At 44.2% G+C, this 27,768-nt stretch overlaps 1 protein-coding gene across 1 annotated transcript in view; it reads left to right on the top strand.

Moving 5' to 3' along the window:
* Window positions 1-4,533: 4,533 nt before the first annotated feature.
* Window positions 4,534-27,768, top strand: part of DR1 (down-regulator of transcription 1) — a 30,765-nt gene continuing 7,530 nt past the window's right edge. The window contains exons 1-2 of the mRNA XM_068239783.1: window positions 4,534-5,049; window positions 21,523-21,686. Of these exons, the coding sequence (XP_068095884.1) occupies window positions 4,830-5,049; window positions 21,523-21,686 (384 nt within the window). The 5' untranslated portion in view covers window positions 4,534-4,829. The remainder of the gene's footprint in view (window positions 5,050-21,522; window positions 21,687-27,768) is intronic.

The raw sequence follows: 27,768 nt of genomic DNA, 5'->3' as shown, positions 1-27,768 counted from the left end.
GCTGCTGGTGAATACAGGTGAAGTAATACAGTAGTACTATACTCTACAGAGCAGAGCTGTTGAGAATACACTGAGAATGTTGTGCACATTGAACACATTGTCAATCACCTGGTTCAGATTGTGCATGAAGAATGTGTAGTTGAGGAAGAATCCCCTCATTTCCCTGCAGAGTAACAGCACATCCCTCTTAGATGTACCCACACAGTAAGGGCTCGTTCACACTGGAGGCGTTTTTGCATTTTATTAAGTGCCTGCGATTTTTCAAAATCGCCCTGAAAGCACTTACACCATGCTATCCTATGTGCTAGTTCAGATTAAGGCGATCCGCCCGCTTTCCGCTCAGAAAAGCGCTGCATGGACTATTTTCGGGCGATTTTGCTACAATAGAAGGTATAGGAAAAAACACAAAACGCTCACAAAATCGCTTTGTGCAGAGATTGTGTTCGCGTTTTTAAGAATAAATACATTGTATTTATTCTTTTCCAGATCAAAGAGTTCACTTCCTGACTGACGTCAGGAAGTGAAAAAAACAGAATCACTGTCGGACCGCAATGTGAACGAAGCCTTAGGCCTCTTTTCCACGGGCAGCTGATAGGCAGTGAAATGCCTGTCAAACTCTCACAACTGCTCACTGCTGCCTAGTAACTGCTCACTGCTGCCTGGTAACTGTTTGCTGAGCACACAGTTCAACTGCCCATGGAAAAAAGGGCCTAAGATTGCCTAGGACCTGATCAATGTTCTTTCTTTCTGTCTGTATCCTGTACATGTACTCTTACCCAAGGCTAATTTTGAATTCTATTTAACAGCTGCTCTACAGCTATGTCCTAAGGTTAAAGTGCACCTCTGGTGTACATAAAAAACACAGAGGTATGCTCTGGCCCGGTTCTAGACTTTTTGGTGCCTAAGGCAAGCTTGTGAGAATGCGCCCACCGACCCCCTCCCGATTTGGAATGACCGCACAGCACCCTAACATTTTCACTGTCAGTATAGGTAGGTAGGTAGCTAGATATAGGTGCCCCTGTACTGTATAGGGTAGCCAGGTATAGTTGCCCCCAATATGCCGCCTGAGGAAGCAGTGTCATCTGGCATCATGGACGGGACGGCCATGGGTATGCTTATGCTTAAAGGATACCTCAACTGACATGTGACATGATGAGATAGACATGTGTATGTACAGTGCCTAGCACACAAATAACTATGCTGTGTTGCTTTTTTTCTTTCTCTGTCTGAAAGAGTTAAATATCAGGTATGTAAGTGGCTGACTCAGTCCTGACTCAGACAGGAAGTGACTACAGTGTGACCCTCCCTGATAAGAAATTCAGACTATAAAACACTTTCCTAGCAGAAAATGGCTTCTGAGAGCAAGAAAAAGATAAAAAGAGGAATTTCTTATCAGTGAGGGTCACACTGTAGTCACTTCCTGTCTGAGTCAGGACTGAGTCAGCCACTTACATACCTGATATTTAACTCTTTCAGACCGAGAAAGAAAAAAAGGAACACAGCACAGTTATTTGTGTACTAGGCACTGTACATACACATGTCTATCTCATTATGTCACATTTCAGTTCGGGTATCCTTTAAAGAGTTAGAATGCCCCAACAAATCGTCTGTCTAATGAGATTTACTGGAACCCCATATCAGCTGAGGTCCAGTGCATAGCTCTGCATCGCTGCAGAAAATGCCTCTGGCCTTTTCTCTTATCATATATAGAAAAGGTAGAGGCATTTTTCTGCAAGGTGACAGGGCTACACACTGGAACCAGACTGGTATGGGGCTCCGCTGAATCTCAGTATACAGACATGTTGGGAAAATTCACGTTGGCATTGACAGGCCGGGATAGCTGACATGGTAGAGTGTCAGGTTCCTGGTAAGCTTTGTTTTGTTCCTAAAAGCAGATGCCATCCTTATATATGATATAGGACTCCCTGGCGTCTTCCAGCAGGTCAGTTCCCTTTCGCCTTTGGCATGGAGAGTCGCGCAGACAAGTGCCCCGATTGGGGATTCTGTCTCTCTCCTCTTTTCTTTCAAGGACTCTCTGTGGGGAGGTCTGAATATCGCTGCAGAGCAGTTGAGCGCCGCCGACAGAGTGGCAGCTCCACTCACAAAGCACTCAGTCTACCCTCCTGGTCCTTCTCATCTCTAGCTATCTGTTATCTATACGTGTATATGAGTATTTGTGTATATTCCACTTAAACTGTATGCTTTTGTTTATTTGTTTAGAATTGTACAATCACTGACCCTGTATGTGCCAAAAATTATAACAGGTACAACCCTCGTTGTACTTGGCAAAATAAATGTGATTCTGATATAGCTTTAAAACTCCTAAGCTTTAGCAGCGATGAAATGCCTTTTCTGCTACATACTTTCAATCAACCAGGTTGTTACATGCATAGAGGAATTGGAGTCAGAGATTTCATAAACTGCTCTTCGTGTTGCCACTGATCCAAGGTCTGTGTGTGTTGGGAAGGCAGCAGGGCCGGTTCTACACTTCGGCCTGTGGCAAAATTGTGAGGCTATGCCCCCCTCCCCCCCCCCATTTGGAATGACCATGCAGCACCCAACTGTAAAAATCTATACGTTGGTTGCTATGGGCAACAACACTACACCTTCGTTCGGCACCATATCACAGGAAGTGTGATAACTTGACTCTCATCACAGCAAGCAGCATAGGAGATAGAACTTCTTAGGCATAATCACAGTTTCAAGGAGTTTATTCAGTAAACAGATATGCAGTTGCTCATCCCTACACAGCAAAGCAATTGTTCTGTAGTAAGTCCTCTTTGCATTACAGCTCTTGGTTCCATTGCATGGCATCCAGGTTTTCTCTTATGTTCCATCTATACTACGTAGCCCGTAGGCCTATATACAGCATACAGTTAGATAATATGACAATACATTACAAATAAAAGTAAAGGGTGGAATTCATCAGCCAGCCATCAGAAAAAGAAGCAGTATTCAGAAGTGCCTCTCTGGAGCCCGTCAGCTGCTTTAGCACCAACCACCAAAGAGTTAAATGTGACATCATCTGAGCAGGAACTCATCGCCTGCTATTGGCTGGTAAAACCTTGTGATATGACAGGCACAGTCTTTACTGCACATGCCCGAACTATCACCTAGTTCTAAGAACTGTCATCTTGTTCTAAAGAGGCCATTTGTTTAATGTTCTTATGAGAATATTTTCATAACACTGGCTCATATTTATGTTGTTCGTCGCCAGCTACTCAGATTGGCAGCATATTTCCCCACAAAATGCAATCAGAGTGCCATTAGTGCAGTCAAATTCAATCAGTGCATTATATAGCTGTAGCTCTGTGACTGTGAGGGAGTAAATAATAATGATGCCCCTTTCCCCCATGCTGCGGCTGCTTACATGTACATATTTACAGCCCCTCGTTCCCCCCATGCTGCTTCTGCCGCTAACACACCACAGATCGGCGGCCAGCAGGAGATAGGAGCCAGCCAGACCAGCACATAGTAGCCGCGCGGTGAATTCAAATGCAGGAAGTGACATCATAAGTCACGTCCAGCATTTAAAGTCCACCGCGCGGCTGCTATGCGCCGATCTGAGGTGTGATAGAGACGGTGGCAGCAACACGAGGGCAGCCGCAGCATGAGGGAAAGGGGTTGTGTAACTTATGCGCCTGATGCAAGTGTTTCACCTTGTTTCATGACCGAACTGGCTCTGGGAGGCAGTAGCAGAGAGAATGAATGAAGGCATGCCGACCATAGCACCAGCTATGCCTGCAACCCTGTACAGACACCACAGAGCACGAGTCAGTCAGGCTCTTCCTTTACTGCTCCTCCCTGTCAAGCTACCAGAGGATCCAGTTCAAACTCTTGCCCCTAACCTACAAAGCTCTCCCCAATCTCTCTCAACTGTACATCTCACTAATTCCAGATACCAACCCAATCGCAATCTCAGATCTGCATATGTCCATTTTATACGGACACAAGTGTGGCCTCTCCCTAAATGTTAGGGTATGGGCAGAGAGGGTAGGGTTATAGGTCAGGGATTAGACGTGGGTTCAGTAAAGGTTAGGCACAGAGTATGTACTGAGGTTAGAGTATGGGCAGAAATCCCCTAACCCAGATCCCACTAGCTGCCTGCTGCAGAGGTCTTACTCTTAATTCACACTGCACTCAACAGAACATACAGCCATACCCCATGAGCTGTCTGCTGCTGAGGTCTTTATTCACACAACAGAACATACAGCCATACCCCATGAGCTGACTGCTGCTGAGGTCTTTATTCACACAACAGAACATACAACCATATCCCAGGAGCTGACTGCTGCTGAGGTCTTTATTCACACAGCAGAACATACGGCCATATCCCACGAGCTGCCTACTGCTGAGGTCTTTATTCACACAACCGAACATACAGCCATTTCACGCTGCACACATTACTGAACATCCAACACACAGCTAATCAGCTATAGCTTGCTCCCCACGCCTTTTCAGAAGGTCAGCGCGTACTGCGCGTGACGTCATGGCGCGCCAGCGCGGCACAACCATGGTAACCGGGACGTTCGTACGCTGGCGGAAGTGGAGAGCAGTGCGCTGCACTTCCCCTCAGACGCCGCTTCCGGTGAGAGAAGGAGGCTCTCTCCGCCGGGATGTTCCCGTGACCGGTGTGAGCCCAGCTGTTTGTATTGGTTCAGTGCTGGCGGTGCGGAGCCTTGGACATGCTGTGAGGAGACGGCGCTCTCTCCCCTCCCCGCCCTCCTAGGCCAGTCCTTTGTTTTTATTTAGCCGTGTCTGTGTTGCCCGGTGACAGCGCCTCCTACTCCCGCCGCTCGGCGTCCGTTTCTCCCCCCTGTCCCGGAGACATGGCCTCTTCCTCCGGGAATGATGACGACCTCACCATCCCCCGGGCCGCCATCAACAAGATGATTAAAGAGACTCTGCCCAGTGTGCGGGTTGCCAATGATGCCCGGGAGCTGGTGGTGAACTGCTGCACCGAGTTCATCCACCTCATCTCCTCCGAGGCCAATGAGATCTGCAACAAATCGGAGAAGAAAACCATCTCTCCGGAGCACGTCATCCAGGGTGAGTGTGTGCAGCTCTCCAGGCATGTGTGCACATGGTGGGAGGGACACACTTCTCTCTGAGCAACAGAGGCATCGATACCTGCTTTGCTCCTCATCTCAGCCAGGTTTTTGCCATTGTGGAATTCTCATTTATTTTGCTATTTACTAGAAAAGAACATTTCAAACCCAATTTACACTAAAGGTGCCTATACATCTTCTGATAGGCAGGTTTGACCAAGAGACAGATCTCTCTGTCAGATTAAGTCTGTTGGCTGCCCATACACCGAAGGACGATTTCAGCATGAAATCTTTTGGGAATTCGCCTTGTGATGCTGCACCCCTCTTAATGTTGTATGTACCCACAACCTGACCCCTCACCTGATGCCCATTCATTTATACTTTACCTGCCATGCCATCCCGAGTGTCCACTGTGCTTCCGCATTGGCTCTTCACATGGCTGCTGGTGTTGTAGCATGCGGGACGCGTTTGTGATGTCACGTGGGACCTGAGTGTGGAGGGACTGCATGACAGGTAAAGTATAAATACATGGGCATTGGGGGGGGGGGGGGGGGTACATACAACAATTGGGAGGGACAGCAGCCAGCGATTTCTGTCACATTAATTATTTGTAATATTGCATGCATGCTCTAGGTGGCAATTAATTTCATCTGATAATTATATTATGGTCGACCTCACCATATGTTGATAATGTATGGCCACTGTTAGAGCAAGTACACACGAGCTAGTATTCATTCCTGAATCCCAAAGTAATTGGGTTGTGTGTTAAAAGTGAGGGCACTTTATCGCGTCTGTGATTCAGCAGGCAAAATCTTGCGCTTGTGATTCCCGTTTAATAGAATGAGAACTAATCCACGATGGTCCCCAAAGCACTGCATGCTTGCAATTGATCGCAAACGCTGCAGTGAGAATGTATCCGTAGGGATACATTAGCAGCAGCGTTTTGCTGATCGCTGGCGATCAACAAAGCTCTAAAAAAGCTCCAAGTGTGAACCAGCCCTCAATCCGGAGCAGTGCTTCTCAGCACTGCTAGATTTGGGGCGCAGCCGGTGCCTCTATAGACTAATAGGAATCACTCCTATTGCTGCACACAGTGAGTAACGTCGGCGCCGTCAGAAGACGGAACCGAGGTTGCTTAAAAACACAATAATTCAAATTATTTATTTCCCCCACTATCCATGGAGGCCTGGAGGGGGAATAGTAATTAAAACGGCCCGGGCTTGTGCAGAAGCAGGATCAGCCATATACCGGCTGTATTCTGCGCCCAAGTCTACCGGCGCCGATTTCAAATGTACTCCCTCAATCCTGCTGCTGACTGATCACCATGACTGAGAAAACAATGGTCTTCTTGGTGACAGCAATCACAGGGATTGGTCTTTGACATGCTGTACAGTGTTTATGTGCAGTGTACTGATAGTGTATATATTCATGCAAATACTTCTGGAAACCTTCCCCTTTTGGAAAATCAATCATGATAATTGTATGGAAATAAACTCATGCACACCAGTTTTCCTAGAGGTCAGAAGATCTTGCAGTGCATTAATTATGTGGAAATCTCTCCATGACTTGGCCCTGGATACCTGAAGGAATTGTTGCGACTGCGTCACACCTCCCACAAATCAACAGGATCTAATAACTTCACCACCCCAGAGTACAACTAAACTAACGTTGGAGCCAGAGCTTTCTGTCATGATGCCCCTACTCTTTTGAATGCCTTGCCACGTCCACCCTGTATGGGTTTAAAGGGAACCTTAACTGTAAAAAAAAAAGTTTTACTTACCTGGGGCATCTACCAGCCCCCTGCAGCCATCCTGTGCCTCTCGCAGTCACTCATGGCTCCTCTGGTCCCCCGCTGCCAGCTAGTTTCGTTTTTGCCGACTGGGAGTCGGCCAGCCGCCATGCGTACGTTTTTACGCATCCCTGCTGGTGCAGGGAGCTATTGCAGACATCAGCAAGTACATTTTTACGCGTTACGGTGTCATGCGTAAAATTTTACGCATGACACCCGTAACGCGTAAAAATGTACTTGTTCCCTTTACATCAAAACTGAAAGCCACCTTTTTAGCCTGGCATTTATGATCACATAACTTTCCCCCTGTACATATCACTATGTACTGATCTGAGAAAAGCTTATGCGCTTTGAGTCCAATGAGAGAAAACTGCTTTACAAATGTTTTGCCATTGTTGTTTGGCAGATTCTTTGTCGCATGCTGATTAATGTAAGCCCATTTGATAGTAAATTAAACCTGATTTTAGGGCTGGTGCACACCAAGCGTTTTTGGTAGCGTTTTCAAAACCGCTGCCTCTTGTGAAAACGCTTGGCTAATGTATCTCTATGGGATGGTGCACACCAGCGGTTTGAGGTTTTTAGCAAACGTGACTCCTGCAGCATTTTTGTGGTTTGCAGATGCGTTTCTGCCTCAATGTAAACTATAGGAAAGTGGAAAACTGCTCTGAAAAACGCTAGATCAGAGCGTTTTTCCAAGCGATTTTTGTTACAGATGCTGTTCAGTAACAGCTTTACTGTAACAATATATGAAATCTGCTATACAAAAACCCTCCAAAAAACACTATGGATGTTTAGAAACCCTCTCTAAACATGCCTAGAATCGCTCTGAAAATCTGCTTCAATAACCTCTAGCGTCTTGCGGATTTGCTAGAGGTTTGTGGTGTGCACTAGGCCTTTCGGTGTGAATGCAGAAACCACTACATGCCTGCAGGTGCCAGTGTTAGACTACTCTGATTATAATTTTTTGTTCTTTTAGGCTGCTTTCACAGTAAGACGTTACGGGCGCACGTTAGTGCAGCCTACCGCACAGCAATGAAAAATCAATGGGCTGTTCACAGTGCCCACGTTGCGTTACATTGTAACGTGGCAAGTTAAAAGAAAGTGCTGCATGCTGTGCGTTATACGCGGCTAAGCCGCATTAGACTGTTTGCACATGCTCAGTGATGTTGGAGGAGGAGGTCTCCCCTCCTCCTCCGTGGCCAGCCACATGGCTAATTAACCACTTTACCCCCCGCTGTATGGATTTCTCCGTCCCTTTTTCCATCCTTCTAAAACCAAGGGACGGAGAAATCCGTACCTCCCGCGGTACCGCCGCTGTCTGCGCTCCCGCAGCTCGTGCGTGCGCTCGTGCACGCCGCTGCCCGCCTGCCCGGAGATCAATGAACGGGAAAATCCATTTCCATACTTTCATCTAAGCCCCTGCAATGATCTGCTGCTTCTATGAGAAACAGCGCGATCATTGTGATTTTTCCCAGCCTCATAGTGCTTCCTGTAAGCGTCCTTCCGGACGCTTACAGGTCGCATGAACAAAGACTCACTGTGGCCATCTTGTGGCCAAATAGTAAAACTACACCCTAAAGCATTTTACATATACAAATACATTAGTTTTACACAATAAAATTAACTCATTACCTCCCACACTCCCCAATTTTTTTTTTTTTGTAATTAAAAAAAAACAAAAAACATAAATAGTTACCTTAGGTACTGAACTTTTAAAATATTTATGTCGAGGGTATAACACTGTTACTTTATAAACTATGGGCTTGTAATTAGGGATGGATGCAAAACTGAAAAAAATGCACCTTTATTTCCAAATAAAATATTTGCGCCAAACATTGTGATAGGGACATAATTTAAACGGTTTTATAAGCGGGACAAATTGGCAAATACATTTCATGGGTTTTAATTACAGTAGCACGCCTTATTTAAAAACTATAATGGCCGAAAACTGAAAAATGTTTTTTTTTCCCACATCTTTTCCTATTTTCCCATTAAAACACATTTAGAATAAAATAATTCTTGGCATAATGTCCCACCTAAAGAAAGCCTAATTGGTGGCGAAAAAAACAAGATATTATTCATTTCATTGCAATAAGTAATAATAAAGTTATAGACGAATGAATGGAAGGAGCGCTGAAAGGTGAAAATTGCTCTGGTGTTTCAGGGGTAAATCCCCTGCACTGTGACGTGCAGTGTTTACTTCCTGGATGCGGATCACGTGGTCTCTGCATCGCACAGCACAAAAAAGGCGCACCAAGAGCTGCATAACGCAGCTCTTGGTAGTGTCGTCCTCCAGCACCACCAGGCGTTGTGTTAGGGACACGTTATGCGATGTATAACGTGCCCTAAAACACAACGTCCTGGTGGGAAAGAAGCCTAAATCCATTTCGGACAGGCAGACTCTGGCAGGACTAGAACGTTTTCATTGTACCAGCTGCGATCACGGTGATTGGCTCATAGGAGCAAGTTAGGCTGTAACATGACAGCCGAATCAGTGGCTGCAGCAAGCCACAATCTGCTCGGGACCGCAGAAAACCACCAGCTTAAAATCTATGCCGCATCAGAGATGTAGAGATGAAAGTGCGGTCTAGATTCTTAGCGTGCAATCCTGAGCTGGTTAAACTTAAGGCCTCGTTCACACTAGGGACATTGCTGTATGCTTTTCACGGTGCATTGTGCTTTGCTAGGTACATCTTTTTCCATTGATAAATATAACATATAATTTTCCATTTTAATATAACAAGGTTACATCTATACGCTCTGTTACTGTCTGTTTGAGAAACGTATGGATTTCTGTGCATTGCGCTGTGAAGCGCACAGCAATGCAATTGAATGGGTGCACTTTTTTAGCGCATAGCAATGCACTTTGGAGAAGCGTGTTTTTTTTATCCGTAATTTAAAAAAAAAAAAAAAATGAAAAATCTTCATTGACAACTTCTACATTAAATAAGCAAAACATGTTGAACAAAAACGCGTTTAAGTGCATGTAAATACATCGGTTCACTTAAAAAAAAAGCGAAATGCACTGAGACACGTTATGAAACGTGCATCAACGCATGCGGCTTTATCATGTGCTTAAAAACATTTCTGAACGCACCCAATGTTAACGAGTCCTAATGTTTATTGGACTGACCTCTCACAGATGGACAGATTGTACCCAGTTATTAACCTCCTTTGTATGCTTTTCTTGGTCGTCGTCTGACGGATGACCATGATTTATATGTTATACTTTGAAACATTAGCTACATATTTTTTTGCTTTGTCTCAGCAAAATCCTATTCCACCATTAATTACCCTTTCAGCTCCTCTCCAACTTATCTTCTCCTAAAAAAAACCATTTTCTTGGGGGAGCTTGGAGGAAAAACCTGTTAAGAAAAAAAAATTCAGTTTCAGTGAATGTAATTATCAGGAAACACTAGTGCCCTTCTGTTCTGGTTTTAGCAACACAAACTGATACTGGTTTCTGAAAAATGCACTGAAGTGGACAGAACCAGGCTAGTGTGTTCAGGCCCTTATTAATAGGAACGCTTGGATCTTTTTGTGTGTGAAAGGAGACTCGGGCATTAGTTGTCGCTATGAAGCAAGTAGGATAATAACACACCCCTGCGAAAAGCAGGGCAATTAACACCATTAGTGACTGATCAATGGTGGCAATACAACTGCACGTCGCCCGGTGGCATGTCTTGGGTAACATCACTGGTCTGATGCTGTACAGACATGTCTCTAGCCTGCAGGCTAGTAACATTTTCATTTACTATGCTGGAGGTGGGGGGGGGGGGGGAGAGTTGTTGAGGGTCAATGCAGCACTACTGATGTCAAGTGGCAGGAGGAGTGGAGTCCTTGGCCATCGAGGTCTGCAATACATACACACTTTTTTTGGCTGCGTTTTATTCATACAGCTTGTATACAGGGATGTAGTCCTCGGTCAACATGCCAGATCTTTAGGCAACGTGTGTGTGTGTATGGGGGGTTAATCCGGTGGATAAATGTAGCTTAACATAGATATATTAAGCACCATATACACGCTCAACAGCAGTCTTTTATGCTTTCACAACTTTTGTTTTGAAACTAAAACAAAGGCCAATCAGAGGGACAGCTAAGTGACAGGGCTATCTCCTGTACAGTGCTGCGCTAGATCGTAGCGCTGTACAAATGCTTATTTGGTTTTGGCTTTTTTTAATTGCAGCCTGCCAGCTCCAATCGCGGCTGGCAGGCTGTTAACTGCTCCCCGCTCTGTTGAAAAGCAGCGAACATGTGCGCACGCTTTTCTTGCTAATCTCCACCTTCAGGACCTGACTCCAATTGGCGTTAGGCGGTCCTGGAGGTGCCACTCTCCCACCGCCCATCGGCGTTAGGCGGTCGGGAGGTGGTTAAAAGCTATTTTAAAGCTTTATTAAGATGCCATCTGCTTTTGGGAACAAAAAGCTCCTGGCCAGGAAGCTGACACTCTACCCTGTCAGTCATAGTTACGTGTCAAACTAACACTCAAATGCACTTGTTTAAACACATTTTACAGCTCATATCAAAAAATTACACTTTTTTTCTCTTAACCTTCTAAAAAACATATTAAAATTATGTATGAATGTTAGTTTACCAAATAGCTTGGCTGAATGTTGCACTAGTGCAGGCATGGGCAAACTTGGTCCTCCAGCTGTTGAGGAACCACAGTGCATTGCAGGAGTCTGACAGCCACAGTCATGACTCATAAAGGCAAATGCATTGTGGGATTTGTAGTTCTTTAATGTCTCTTTTCCACGAACTGTTTACAGGCAGTGAAATGGCTCTCAAACCCTCACAACTGCTTGCTGCTGCCTGGCAACTGCTTGCTGAGCACACAGCTCAACAGTTCGTGGAAAAGAGGCCTAACAGCTGGAGGGCCAAGTTTGCCCATGCCTGCACTAGTGATTGGGAAAGGTCATTCAAATGCAAATAATTCTTGATGCTGGATTATTCAAATTTTGTATGATAAGGCCTCTTTTCTACAGACAGCTGATAGGCAGTGAAATGCTTCCCAAACTCTCACAACTGTTTGCTGCTGCCTGCTAAGATAGTGTAGTGAATGAGGCCCAGTGCACACCAAAACCGCTAGCAGATCCAAAAAACGCTAGCGTTTTTGGGTGCGGAGTACGAGATTTGGCGCAGTGCACACCGAGCGGATTTGGCTGCATCCGCCTGAAAATCCGCTTGGCTAATGTATTTGAATGGGCTGGTGCACACGGGTGGCTTGAGGTTTTTAGCAAACTGCAAACGTGCAGCAGGAGGCACGTTTGCGGTTTGCTAAAAACCTCAAACCGCCGGTGTGCATCAGCCCATTCAATTACATTAGCCAAGCGGATTTTCAGGCGGATGCGGCCGGCGGATCCGCTCGGTGTGCACTGGGCCTAACGTCTGTGAACAGAAGGAGCGAGCAGTGGAGCTTCAGTGTGGTTAGAATCAAAATTAAAAATTGCGTGCGGCTCTTTAAAATCCACTACAGTGGTCATTCAATCTGGAATGCAAAACAAAAAAAAAGAGCGCACTCAGGGGAGCAGTATACAACGGATCAAGTAAGGCTGGAGTAATCTCACCTTGTGTAGTAGCTGGCAAGCCCATATATGTTTGGCTAAATTGCCAAGGCCAGTCCCCGGCTAGAGGGACAAAAGCCCTGCTGCTGGACAAACCTATATGGGCTTGTTAGCTACTACACAAGGTGACATTATTCCAGCCTTACTTGATCTGTTGTATACTGCTCCCTGAGTGCGCTCTCTTTTTTTGTCTTGCATTCCACACTGCTGCCTGCTAACTGCTTGCTGAGCACACAGTTCAACTGTCCGTGGAAAAGAGGCCTAAGGTACGCAGCTTGGAAATGGACTAATCAACTCTTGCAAAAGTGGAATATGATTAGTCATTTTCAAGGTGCATATATTTGCATAAACCTGCATCAACACAGAATTATTTGCATTTCATTGACCATCCCTACTAGTGGCACAACTACTTGGCAGGCTTTATTCTTACTGCAGAGATGTTGTTTATTTTATATAAAAGATTCCTGTGTACATATCAAATATACAGTCAGTTACATGTGTAGCTGATTAAAAAACAAAACAGTTTTTTGATTGGTTTTATTATTTCATTTTTGTGGCCGAAGGAAGCACGGCTGTTACTGTATATGCAAGTTATTTATGATGAATATTATCTGAGAAATAGAATATTTAGCGTGTGAATTGCTCACCTGAAACGTGCGAATATAGTCAGACTTTAGTTAGAGCACCTGAACGTTTGCAGGGTGGAAACCGCTTGGCTAATGAAAGTTAATGGGCTGGTGCACACCAGAGCGGCTCGTTTTTTCCACAGACGCAAACTCAGGGGCTGCAGCATTTTTTAGATGTCTGAGGCGTTTCTGCCTCAATGTTAAAGTATAGGAAAGTGGGAAAACTGCTCTGAAAAACGCTAGATCAGAGCGGTTTTCCAAGAGACTTAGGCCTCGTTCACATCATACGCGCTTCCGTGCACATTTGGAAGCGTGTATGATGTGGTGACTCCACAGCTTTGAGATTTTTGGTGTGGGAGTCTTCAGAAGCTAAAGGTAGTCCCCGATGTAAGAACGGCCCGCTGATACGAATGGCCCGATCCCATTGTGATTACCTCATTTCCACGTGGGGGAAGTTTGAAGAAGCTGCGTCAAACTTCCCCCAAGTGCCAGCGCGTGTCTCTCGCAGCAGCACCGTTGGACTCGCCTTCAGAGTCCAACGCAGTCCGTCCTCCTCTAGCCGCCACCTGCCAGCTTGCATGTGGCTTTCTGTATGTCCTGTGACATGTATGTCACATGCCATACAGGAAGTGGTGTTGTATGCTAGAGGCTGCATTAGGCAGAGTGACTAGAGTGACACCGATGGACTCGGTCTGTAAGGTGAGTCCAGCCCTGCTGTTGAGAGGAGGGAGGCACAAAACTAGTCACAGCGGGACATACCGGAGGCACAGAGAGGGGGGGGGGACTTACAGAGGGTCGGGAATAAACGGGCACAGAAGGGGCAAGCAAACGGATGCACTTGAGGGGGGTTCATAGTCACAGAGGGGGGCAAAGAGAGGTGCAAGAGGGGACTAATGGCCGGGGGAGGGGGACAAACACGCACAGAGGGGCTACAAAGACTCTGAAGGGGACAAAGGGGGCACAGACGAGGCAAAGGGAACAGAGATGGCACAGTGTTCCGACTTAAGAATGGATTCAGGTTAAGAATGAACCTACAGTCCCTATCTCGTGTGTTAACCGGGGACTACCGGTACACTATGGAAGAAGGCTTTTGGATACTACAGTTTCTAGTGACTGAACTGTAACTGCTTTCACTGAGAGTGAAAACGTGTGGTTTCGATCTGCGGCATAGCAGATAATTACATATTTTCACTATCTCATCCATCTTTTGAAACATGCTGAGAAATGAGATTAACATTTTAACTGCCTGTCAGTAGTTTCAGTTCTTATTGTGTGCTAGGCAAGCAAGAAATCAGTGTTTACATTCAACCCCACAAGTTCCTGCAGTGTTCCTGCTAGTCCATCCTTCCTATAGTCGCTCAATCATTCTGCTAAAGACGAGGGCTCCACATAGCATAGTCCTGTACCGTATTCAATCTATAATAAACCCAACACCTAGCACTGCAAGCCAGCTGAGTAGGTGACGTGTGTCTCCACCAACATGTGCAAACACGCATGCACTTATGTGATTCTCTTGCGCTCCTATTGCCTTTCACCCAAAAGCAGGAAAAAGTAGCGTGCCCTATATTTGGGGGAAAACTGAATGGCATTAATGAAAGAAAGGCACCATGATTACCATTATTTTTATCATTGTTTTGGCTTGGCATGAAATAAGATTAGACATAACTTTTGAGTAAAGAATTATAAAACTGTTAAAAATGCAATCTTGTCTGTTTACAGCAATTCTGAATTGAACAATTGACTTCAGTTTCATACTTAGAGGAACTGCCGCGAAAATCTTAAAATTTAAAACGTATACAAAGAAGTACATTTTCTTCCAGAGTAAATTGAGATATAAATTACTTCTCTCCTATGTTGCGGTCACTCACAGTAGGTAGTAGAAATCTGCCATTACTGACAGGTTTTGTCTTGTCCATCTCTCCATAGGGGATTCTCAGCATGGCCTTTATTCTTTATAAAGACATTCCCTGAAAAAGATTTATACAAAGATGCTGACCAGCCTCCCTGCTTGCTGCACACTATTTGGCAGTTGGACGGAGCAACTGCCATTCACTAAGTGCTTTTAAAAATAAAGAAAACCCTGAGAACCCCCCTATGAGAAGATGGGCTAGTCCAGTGATCTACAAACTTGGCTCTCCAGCTGTTAAGGAATTACAAGACCCACAATGCATTTGTCTTTATGAATCAGCGCTGTAGCTGTCAGACTCCTGCAAAGCATTGTGGTACTTGTACTTCCTTAACAGCTGGAGAGCCAAGTTTGCAGATCACTGGGCTAGTCCAAAATCTGTCGGTAATGACAGATTTCTACTTGGGGCTCGTTTCCACTGGTGATTAAACCGCGCTGAATCCGCAGAGTTTCCCCGCAGGCAAATCGCTTGGGGAAACCCTGCCATAGGGATGAATAGCGCCGCCGGCTGAATCGCTTGTGCTAGCAATTCGTCCGGCTTTTCCATCTGAAGTTGTGCGGGAGGCTGCGAATCCCATAGCCGTGCATGGCACGGCTGATGGGATTCGATGGCGTACTCGCAGACCTGGAAGTGCTGACGCGTGCGGCACAAGTGGAAATGGGCCTTGATTGTAAGTGACAGGAAAATAGGAGAAAAGTAATTCATGGCTCATTTTACTCTGGGAGAAATGTACTTCTTATTTGTATGTGTTTTTAAATTTTAAGATTTTTGCAACAGTTCCTCTAAGTATATTTGGCTTCCTTGACAGTTGGCATCTCGCCCAAAATCCATGTTGGACAATAAGGCTAATGTGGACATTACATTTTGCTCTCCGTTAAGGGTTAGTTGGTGACGTGAAGTATTCTGTATATCAAATTTTGCAATTTTTTTTCCTAATTGTTTTCACTGGAATTACCTTTGGGTTTTGTTTGCTGATTATTTATTTTACATGTAATTTTTGAGCAGAAGTTCTCTAGGGTCTGGAATATTTCAGAAGTGCTCCTTCAGACAAAATGGTTGAGACAGTTTAGTACAAACACTACTGTACTTTTGTTCACTCTCCTATTTCTCCTTTATAAACTAGTGGAAAATCAAGAGAAAAATGAAAAAAAAAAAAATAACCAGTAGGCTTCATAGTACTTAAAGAAAACCTGAACTGAACATTAAAAGTCAAAATAAGCATACACAAGTCATACTTACCTTCCATGTAGTCTACTCCTCAGTGTCTTTCTCCTCTCCCGCGTCCTGTTTGTTCACTGTGATCAAGGGAATTTTCCGTCCTCCATTTTGAAAATGGTCATTACCCATAACAGCTTTCTGGTCAGCACACAGTTAAACTGTAACATCGCCCACTTGAGCCATAGGGAAACATGGACATTACCTGGTACATCAGTTTTCCTCGCAGCTATAACTGACAGCAACTGATATTTTACTGACAGCAACTGATCTATTTCAGATCTGACAAAATGTTGTCAGAACTGGAAGGGATCATTGTAAGAAGAAAATGGTGAGCTTCTGAGAGGAACTGATGGCAAGGTAACTATGTAATGTTTATTTGAAGTTACCTCATGTGTTTATTTTAAATATTTTTACTCAGTACAGGTTCTCTTTAAGCCTTTCACCAGATAACTGCTCATGCTAGTGTTTAAAATTGCATACATTTCTCCATGTGACTTAATGTCTTTTTATGGTACCTTGTTTATAGACTTTAGTTTATACTGTTCTGCATTCCATGAGGCGTCCATCCAGTGAATGGCTTGATGATTGCTAGTTAACATGCTATTCCATGTAATTCTGCTAACCTCAGCGAGCTGTTCTCAGATTTGTATGCAGAATTTTGGAGTTGCAACTTGCAAGCATCATTGTATATCCGTAAGATTTACATATCTGATGAAAACCGATGTAACAAATGCGTCACTGTGGAACACTTTTTTGCCTATAGTAAACATGATGGGCAGTGGTAGCAGGTGTGAATGAGCCACCGACTCTCACATGGGAAAATTATAATATGTGGTTGCAGCAAGAGGCAGACTCATCTGTGAAGCCCTCTACTCCTCCTTAAAGCGGACCTGAACTCCTGAATTCCTCTAAAAGATATATAACAGTATAATCTTTAAACAAAAAAACATTTCTTTGTACAGCTGATAAAAAATCCTGCAGTAAATCTGCACTGTTTCTACTTCCTGATTCGTGGAAGCAGACAATGTTAACAACTGTGCTTTCAAATGAGCTTATCTGCCATGGCAAAAAACATAAATGGGCAAGCACCATCAACCATTCCCCAATAGTAAGGGAAAAATTACACGAGTGTGCAGAAAGGAACAAATTAATATACAAGGCTAACAAAGAACAGTAGTCCCCTTTAAATACCGCACCACTCCATCAATTGTAATCAATACATCATCTTTATTCAACAAACATAAAAGCACTTAAAACCAATGTGAGCAGCCATGTAATAATAATAAGATAACAGTCCATGATTAATGTATAAATAAATCTCCAGAAGAGTATCAACAAACAGTAATGCCCCTGAATACATATAAAGTAAAAATACTGATGTAAAAATCTACCCTGCTAAGCAAAAAAGTGATCCAGCAACAAGGACAGTGAAAAACATACTAAAAAGTGACCATAGTGCTTGAAGAAGAAAGACCAGTACCAACCAGATAAATTGAAAGTGATACAGTGCATATAATCAGCGTAATAGCATGCCCAGTGGAAGCCGCTATATTGCGGAAAGCGGCGAATCGCGACGGCAGGTTTGGTATGCCATGGTAGTTCATCTCCACACTCAGATCCTCTGGTAAGCGTTAAGCTCTTTCCTCAGCGCTAGTCGCTGTCTTTTTCTCTTGTGCACGCAGCACCTTTATGGCTAATTGCACCTTATTTACAGCGTTATTACGCTGATTATATGCACTGTATCACTTTCAATTTATCTGGTTGGTACTGGTCTTTCTTCTTCAAGCACTATGGTCACTTTTTAGTATGTTTTTCACTGTCCTTGTTGCTGGATCACTTTTTTGCTTAGCAGGGTAGATTTTTACATCAGTATTTTTACTTTTTATGTATTCAGGGGCATTACCGTTTGTTGATACTCTTGTGGAGATTTATTTATACATTAATCATGGACTGTTATCTTATTATTATTACATGGCTGCTCACATTGGTTTTAAGTGCTTTTATGTTTGTTGAATAAAGATGATGAATTGATTACAATTGATGGAGTGGTGCGGTATTTAAAGGGGACTACTGTTCTTTGTTAGCCTTATCTGCCATGGCAGTCATTTGACACAGGGGGAGGTATCGGATGACAACTTGTGATTAGACACAAATGAGGGGGAATTGAACAGGCTAAAGTCTCTAAATACATACAGCGTGCATTTCTCTTGTTTTCCTTCTGTCCTGTGCAAGAGTTCAGTTCCACTTTAACATTTGATCCAGCAGATAAGATCGGTGGAATATCCCAGAACTAGTTCAGTTATTTGTTGGTTGCTGGAGAGTTTTATCACAAGGCAGTTTCTTCTTCTTGCATGCGCCACACACTTGCCATAGTGCTATTGGAGTCTGCATAACAATTCTCATAATGGCCCCTAATGAACCTCATGACCTCATCAACTATCTCTACTATTAATACAGTGTTTGTTAACTACATCAGAACTATATCAGAGAGCTGGTATTGTTTAAAAGGAAATAAATAGGGCAGTCTCCATAACCCTTGATTTACAGTTGTCCTTTAAGAATGTTTAAGAGGGCATTTAAAGGGAACCAGAGACGAAGGCTAGTTGAAAATGAAAAAAGGTGTTATACATACCTGGGGCTTCCTCCAGCCCCATACGCCTGGATTGCTCCCACGCCGCCATCCACCGCTGCCTCTATCGCCGGTACCAGGTCCCGTCACTTCCGCCGGACGCGACCAGTTGTACGCATGCACAGGGGCTCCTTCCGGCTTTGTACGCATGCACCTGCGCAGTACGGAGGGACTGGCTCGACTGGCCGAAATTACGGGGCCCGGTACCGGCGGACAGAGGCAGCGGAGGACGGTGGCGTGGGAGCGATCCAGGCTTATGGGGCTGGAGGAAGCCCCAGGTATGTATCTCTTGGTATCTCTGGGTCTCTAACCAAAGGTATTTAATCACATTTAAAGAGACTCTGTAACAAAAAAATAATCTCCCTCTGGGAAATACTTACCTCTGGAGGGGGAACCCTCAGGGTCCCAATGAGGCTTCCTCGTCCTCTGTAGACTGGGGGCATCCAGTGCTGGCTCCCCCAAAACTTCCACAAGCCTCTAGAAAATATAAAGTATAGTTTAGTAAAAATTATTCTTAAAGAGAACCTGAAGTGAAAATAAAAATTCAAAATAACCATACACAGATCATCATCATACTCATACCTCCTCTGTAGTCTACTCCTCAATCTCTTTCTCCTCTCCTGCATCCCATTTTTCCACTGTGAACAATGAAATTCTCTGTCCTCAATTTTAAAAATGGCCATTACCCCATAGCAGCTTCCTGGTCAGCACACTGTAAAACTGTAATATCACCCACTTGAGCCATAGGGAAACATGGACATTACCTTGCACATTCAGTTGTAACTGACAGCTGCTGATATATAACTGACAGCAACTGGTATATTTCAATTCTGAAAAAAAATATTGTCAGAACTGGAAGGGATCACTGTAAGAAGAAAATGGTGAGCTTTGAGAGGAACTGACGGTGAGGTTAGTATGGTATATTCATTTGCAGCAACGTCATGTGTTTATTTTAAATAATTTTACTTGCTTCAGGTTCCCTTTAAAGCAAAAATGAAAATATTTGGTTGCTAGACATTTTAGCATGTTTTCACACTATGCACATTATGTTCTTATGCAATCACAACACGGATGAAAAATTGCATTGCACTTAGAAGTACAGTGTGAAGCATACAGTACATTGGAGCATACTTCGCGGCCACTATAAATCTATTGTCTGATACATTCACAGCATGAATGCCACAAGCCAGCATTTGACTTGTCTTTCTTGCACCATCTACTGTCCATAAGCTGTAACTGTTATTTATTTTTCTGTTTTTATTTGCAGGGGCAGCTCAGATGAAGGCAGTTCTGTGTGAATTTGTTCTAGTTTAAGTTCATTCAAAGTATAATGCAATATATTACAAAAGTTCATTACTGGTGTCCCAGCAAAATAACTAAATGCTGTCTCTGAATTGCTCGGTTTAAACCCATAATAATAAAAAAAAAAAAAAATAGCTTGGACAAGTACTGACTAGTTCACACTCGGGCGTTTTCTGGCAATGTTTTGTGCTTTGCTGATTGCCTGCGATAAGCAAAGTGCTGTAATACATGTAATCCCATGGGATTACTCACACTTTGGTGTGTGCAGTGTGGCAATTGGGACTCCTGCTGATCAAACATGCTTAATGTAACGTTTTCCGGGCGATTGCAATGCGGTTCTCATTGGTTGAAATTACATAGTTACATAGTTATTTTGGTTGAAAAAAGACATACGTCCATCGAGTTCAACCAGAGAACAAAGTGCAACACCAGCCTGCTCCCTCACATATCCCTGTTGATCCAGAGGAAGGCGAAAAAACCCTTACAGGGCATGGTCCAATTAGCCCCAAAAGGGAAAAATTCCTTCCCGTCTCCAGATGGCATTCAGATAACATCCCTGGATCAACATCATTGGGCATTACCTAGTAATTGTAGCCATGGATGTCTTTCAACGCAAGGAAAGCATCTAAGTCCCCTTTAAATGCAGGTATAGAGTTTGCCAAAACGACTTCCTGTGGCAATGCATTCCACATCTTAATCACTCTTACTGTAAAGAACCCTTTCCTAAATAAATGGCTAAAACTTTTTTCCTCCATGCGCAGATCATGAATTAGAATCGCACAATGCAATTGTGGAACATTGCAATGCAAAATCTCAATCGCTAGGCTTGTGATCGTGTTTTGCAGTTCCCATTGTGAATGGGGTCTTACACTGTGTACCCAACTCAGCATCACATTTCTGTAGACTGGGAAGGTGAGGTATGGCTGTTGTCTCTCCCATTGCCAGGACTTTAGCACCTCTTCTGTCTCCAGTGCCTCTCTGTGGTTCCATCCATGTACAGCCTACTGTTATAAATTGACTTTAAACCAAAATCGCGATGACCAAGATCAAGATTTCGGAATGGTCAAATCGGCGATTATTGCAATGATGTCCTATCCATCCGCATGGGGGAAGTTTGCAGAAGCAACACAGAGTGGGAACAAACGGGCACAGGGGGGGGGGAGGGACAAAGCTTGATTTGAAGGAAATCGTGAATCGAATGATTTCGGCCAGAAATTGCTCAATGCCATTTTTTTCTTAAAATCGTTCAGGCCTAGTAGTCAGCCCTGCTTGTACTGAGTCCACAATGGGTACTCCAGTTGCATAGAAACCAATGTCAAGCATGATGTTACAGGTTCAGTACTAAGATGTACTTTGTGTGCAACATTGTTCATTTTCGTTCAAAGTTACGCAATCTTTAGTGACTGCAATAATAGTCTTTTTGTATTTTCTTTCTCTAGCACTAGAAAGTTTGGGTTTTGGTTCTTATATCAGTGAAGTAAAAGAAGTTCTGCAAGAGTGTAAAACGGTAGCATTAAAAAGAAGAAAGGCAAGTTCTCGGCTAGAAAACCTTGGCATTCCTGAAGAAGAACTTTTAAGGCAGCAACAAGAATTGTTTGCAAAAGTAAGCAATTGGATTTTTTGCTTTCTTTAAATGTATTGCTTGTTTCGTTTTTTTGTTTTTTTTTTGCACACAGCTTCCAGGATAGGAATTGAGGCCTAGTCCCTTTTATATCTTCAGCTAGTGCATTCTGAACATTGCATTCATTGTTGTGGTATCTCTAAAGGTGGCCATTAAAGAGACAATTCGCGAATGATCGCTTACAAATGATTATTTTTATGACCGATTGAAAATGATCATTTGGGACAACTAACAGGCAAAAAAATCTCCTAACAAAACCAGTCAGATTGATGGGATTGATCAAAAATCTGTAGCAATCTAGAGTTAGGTGTATAGAAATTCTGGCAAATATTCACCCTACCCCCATCACTTTTTGGTTACTGCTCACCACGTTTGACTCTTTATGGTAATTTTGGCAACTGTCAGACACACTCGTGAGCTGTTCCATATATAAGCAGTCTTTCCCTTGTTGTGTACAGAGGTCCTTCCTCCCTAGTGTTATGTGTTGTGTACCACTTACCAGTTGCTGGACCAAGTACAGATTTCAGAAGCTTCAGAATTCCAGATCTGCTCATAAGTTAGAGCAGCAGTTAGAGAACAGCTAGTGGTTTATTTAGCGGGTTAAAAAAAATGAACTTTAATTTAAACACACACCTACACACACACCTACACACACCCCTATACCTACACACACCCCTATACCTACACACACGCCTATACCTACACACACACCTACACACACACCTACACCTACACACACACCTACACCTACACACACACCTACACCTTCACACACACCTACACCTTCACACACACCTACACCTTCACACACACCTACACCTACACACACACACCTACACCTACACACACACACCTACACCTACACACACACCTACACCTTCACACACACCTACACCTACACACACACACCTACACCTACACACACACCTACACACACACCTACACCTACACACACACCTACACCTACACACACACACACACACACCTACACACACACACACCTACACACACACCTACACCTACACACACACACCTACACCTACACACACACCTACACCTACACACACACCTACACACACACACCTACACACACACCTACACCTACACACACCTACACCTACACACACCTACACCTACACACACCTACACCTACACACACCTACACCTACACACACACCTACACCTACACACACACCTACACCTACACACCTACACCTACACACCTACACCTACACACCTACACCTACACACCTACACCTACACACCTACACCTACACACACACACCTACACACCTACACACACACCTACACCTACACACACACACCTACACACCTACACCTACACACACACCTACACCTACACACACACCTACACCTTCACACATACCTACACCTACACACACACCTACACCTACACACACACACCTACACACACACCTACACCTACACACACACCTACACCTACACACACACCTACACACACCTACACCTACACACACACACCTACACACACACACACCTACACACACACACACCTACACACACACACACCTACACACACACACACCTACACCTACACACACACCTACACCTACACACACCTACACCTACACACACCTACACCTACACACACCTACACACACCTACACCTACACACACCTACACCTACACACACACCTACACACACACACCTACACCTACACACACACCTACACCTACACACACACCTACACACACACCTACACACACACCTACACACACACACACACCTACACACACACACACACCTACACACACACACACACACACCTACACACACACACCTACACACACACCTACACCTACACACACACACACACCTACACCTACACACACACACCTACACACACACACACACACACCTACACCTACACACACACCTACACACACACCTACACCTACACACCTACACACCTACACCTACACACACACCTACACCTACACACACACCTACACCTACACACACACCTACACCTACACACACACACCTACACACACACACACCTACACCTACACACACACACCTACACACACACACCTACACCTACACACACACACCTACACACACACACCTACACCTACACACACACACCTACACACACACACACCTACACACACACACCTACACCTACACACACACACCTACACACACACACACCTACACACACACACCTACACACACACACACCTACACCTACACACCTACACACACACCTACACCTATACACCTATACACCTACACACCTACACACACACCTACCTACACCTACACACACACACCTACACCTACACACACACCTACACCTACACACACACCTACACACCCCTACACCTACACACACCTACACACACACACCTACACACACCTACACACACACACCTACACACACACACACCTACACACACACACACACCTACACACACACACACACCTACACACACACACACCTACACACACACACACACCTACACACACACACACACCTACACACACACACACACACCTACACACACACGCACCTACCTGCACCTTACCAAAAATACAAACAGTTTATCTGAACAGTGATCAGTCACCCTAAACTATTTACATAGTTACATAGTTATTTTGGTTGAAAAAAGACATACGTCCATCGAGTTCAACCAGTACAAAGTACAACTCCAGCCCGTCCCCCACATACCCCTGTTGATCCAGAGGAAGGCGAAAAAACCCCCACCAGGCATGGTCCAATTAGCCCCAAATGGGAAAAATTCCTTCCTGACTCCAGATGGCAATCAGATAAAATCCCTGGATCAACATCATTAGGCATAACCTAGTAATTGTAGCCATGGATGTCTTTCAACGCAAGGAAAGCATCTAAGCCCCCTTTAAATGCAGGTATAGAGTTTGCCATAACGACTTCCTGTGGCAATGCATTCCACATCTTAACCACTCTTACTGTAAAGAACCCTTTCCTAAATAAATGACTAAAACGTTTTTCCTCCATGCGCAGCTCATGTCCTCTAGTCCTTTGAGAAGGCCTAGGGACAAAAAGCTCATCCGCCAAGCTATTATATTGCCCTCTAATGTATTTATACATGTTAATTAGATCTCCTCTAAGGCGTCTTTTCTCTAGACTAAATAAACCCAGTTTATCTAACCTTTCTTGGTAAGCGAGACCTTCCATCCCACGTATCAATTTTGTAGCTCGTCTCTGCACCTGCTCTAAAACTGCAATATCTTTTTTGTAATGTGGTGCCCAGAACTGAATTCCATATTCCAGATGTGGCCTTACTAGAGAGTTAAACAGGGGCAATATTATGCTAGCATCTCGAGTTTTTATTTCCCTTTTAATGCATCCCAAAATTTTGTTCGCTTTAGCTGCAGCGGCTTGGCATTGAGTACGATTATTTAACTTGTTGTCGATGAGTACTCCTAAGTCCTTCTCCAAGTTTGATGTTCCCAACTGTATCCCATTTATTTTGTATGGTGCTAGACCATTGGTACGACCAAAATGCATGACTTTACATTTGTCAACATTGAATTTCATCTGCCATGTATGTGCCCATATAGCCATCCTATCCAGATCCTGTTGCAATATGACACTATCTTCCTGAGAGTTGATGATTCTGCACAATTTTGTATCATCTGCAAAAATAGCAACATTGCTCACTACTGCATCTACTAGGCCATTAATAAATAAATTGAAGAGCACTGGACCCAGTACAGACCCCTGTGGGACCCCACTGCTAACAGTCTCCCATTTTGAGTACGATCCATTGACCACAACTCTTTGTTTTCTGTCCATTAGCCAGTTCCCTATCCATGCACACAAACTCTTCCCCAGTCCTTGCATCCTCAACTTTTGCACCAGACTTCTGTGGGGAACAGTGTCGAAGGCCTTTGCAAAGTCCAAGTATATCACATCTACAGCATTCCCAATATCCATATTAGCATTCACTACCTCATAAAAGCTGAGCATGTTAGTCAAACAGGACCTGTTTTTAGTAAACCCATGTTGATGCTGAGAAATAAGATTATTTTCTACTATGAAGTCATGTATAGTATCTCTTAGTAACCCCTCAAATAGTTTGCATACAACTGATGTTAAGCTTACAGGTCTATAATTTCCTGGATCAGATTTTTTGCCCTTCTTAAATAATGGGAAAACGTGGGCTGTACGCCAATCCACTGGGACTCTGCTAGTTGCAAGAGAGTCACAAAAGATAAGATAAAGGGGCTTAGCTATAACTGAACTTAATTCTCTTAGGACCCGAGGATGCATGCCATCCGGGCCAGGTGCCTTGTCTATTTTTAATTTATTTAGTCTTGCCTTTACTTCTTCCTGCGTTAAGTATTTAATATTACAGTTAGAAGATTGAGACTCTTCTGCCTCTGTAATTTGCAACAGTGCTGTTTCCTTTGTGAAGACAGAAGCAAAGAAAGCATTTAATAACTCTGCCTTACCTTGGTCCGACTGCAAAGTCTGCCCAGTTCTCCAGGAACCCAAACCCTTCCTTCCTACACCAATTTCTCAGCCACTTATTTAACTCCCTAAGCTCCCTCTGTCTCTCAGATGTAGCGCGTGGCACTGGCAGTATTTCAGAGAACACCACCTTGGAGGTCCTTGCTTTAAGTTTATCTCCAAGTACCTGAAAATCATTTTTGAGGACCTTCCATCTCCCACTAACTTTGTCATTGGTGCCAATGTGTACCATGACAGCTGGGTCTTCCCCAGCCCCACCCAATAATCTGTCAATTCTTTCCGCTACATGCCGAACCCGAGCACCCGGGAGGCAACAGACTGTATGGCATTCACGGTTTCTTCGACAGATTACCCTATCTGTGCGCCTAATAATTGAATCCCCTACCACCAGTACCTGTCTAGCCTTAGCTGCACTCCTATTCCCTTTCTCGTTACAGCAGTCTGCCCCTTGGTTGCTAAGGAGCACATCCTGCTGCAGCATTGCTACTCCTGAATCATCCTCCCCAATATTACGCAAACAAGCATACTTATTAGTGAGGGACAACTCGGGACTAGCCTCCCTGTCACTTTTTCCCCTACCCCTTCTAACTGTGACCCAACTAGCGGCTACCTCTGCTTCTTGCTCCGGCTTTACTCCACCCACCTCATCTTCACCGATTCCATCCAGTGTCTGGATCGTGAGATCCAAGCTCATCTCCATGTTGTGTATGCGTCTCAGTGTTGCGAGATGCTTATTTAGCTCTGCGACTTCCGCCTCTAGCTGAGCAACACGCACACACCCAGGGCAACAGTAAACACCCTCAATCCGCTGATCAAGGCATGCATACATGTCACAGGATGTACACTGTACAGCATAGTCCAACATGATGACTATTGTGTGGGGAAATTGTATTTAAAGTAAACTGTGGCGGTAAAAGTTGAAACGGGAGAGGGAGTGAAGTTTGGGAGTGAGTGCAGCTGGGGTGGAAGAGGGGGAGGGGTGGAGGGGGAGTGAGTAAGGTTGGGGTGCAGGAGGGGCAGTGGAGGAGGGGGAGTGAGTAAGGTTGGGGTGGAGGAGGGGGAGTGGAGGAGGGGGAGTGAGTAAAGTTGGGGTGGAGGAGGGGGAGTGAGTAAAGTTGGGGTGGAGGAGGGGGAGTGAGTGAAGCTGGGGTGGAGTCCTCAAAACTTAAAGACTACACCACAACGTGTTAGCACATCCTAACCAATGCAAAGAACCGCAATATTGTTTAATTTTTTTTTTTTTTTTTTTTTTTTTTTTTTTTACCTGCTTCCTCTCACCTTTCTCTTTGTACCTGTGTTGTAACGCCTGTTTTTAACGCCTATGCCACTTTGCTTAAGACGAAATAATTTTTAAAAGGAACCAGTGTTGAGAGACATATGGAGGCTGCCATGTTTATTTCCTTTAAAATACTAGTTGCCTGGCATTCTGCTGATCTCTTTGGCTGCAGTAGTATCTAATTCAAAACACCTGAAACAAGCATGCAGCTAATCTTGTCAGAAACCTCTTATCTGCATGCTTGTTCAGGGTCTTTGGCTAAATGAATGAAGTCAGATCCAACCAA

The sequence above is a fragment of the Hyperolius riggenbachi genome, chromosome 6 (genome assembly GCF_040937935.1).
Source record: "Hyperolius riggenbachi isolate aHypRig1 chromosome 6, aHypRig1.pri, whole genome shotgun sequence".
Lineage (NCBI taxonomy): Eukaryota > Metazoa > Chordata > Amphibia > Anura > Hyperoliidae > Hyperolius > Hyperolius riggenbachi.
Note: the sequence above shows the minus strand (reverse complement) of the source record. Positions and strands in the feature narration are given on the sequence as shown.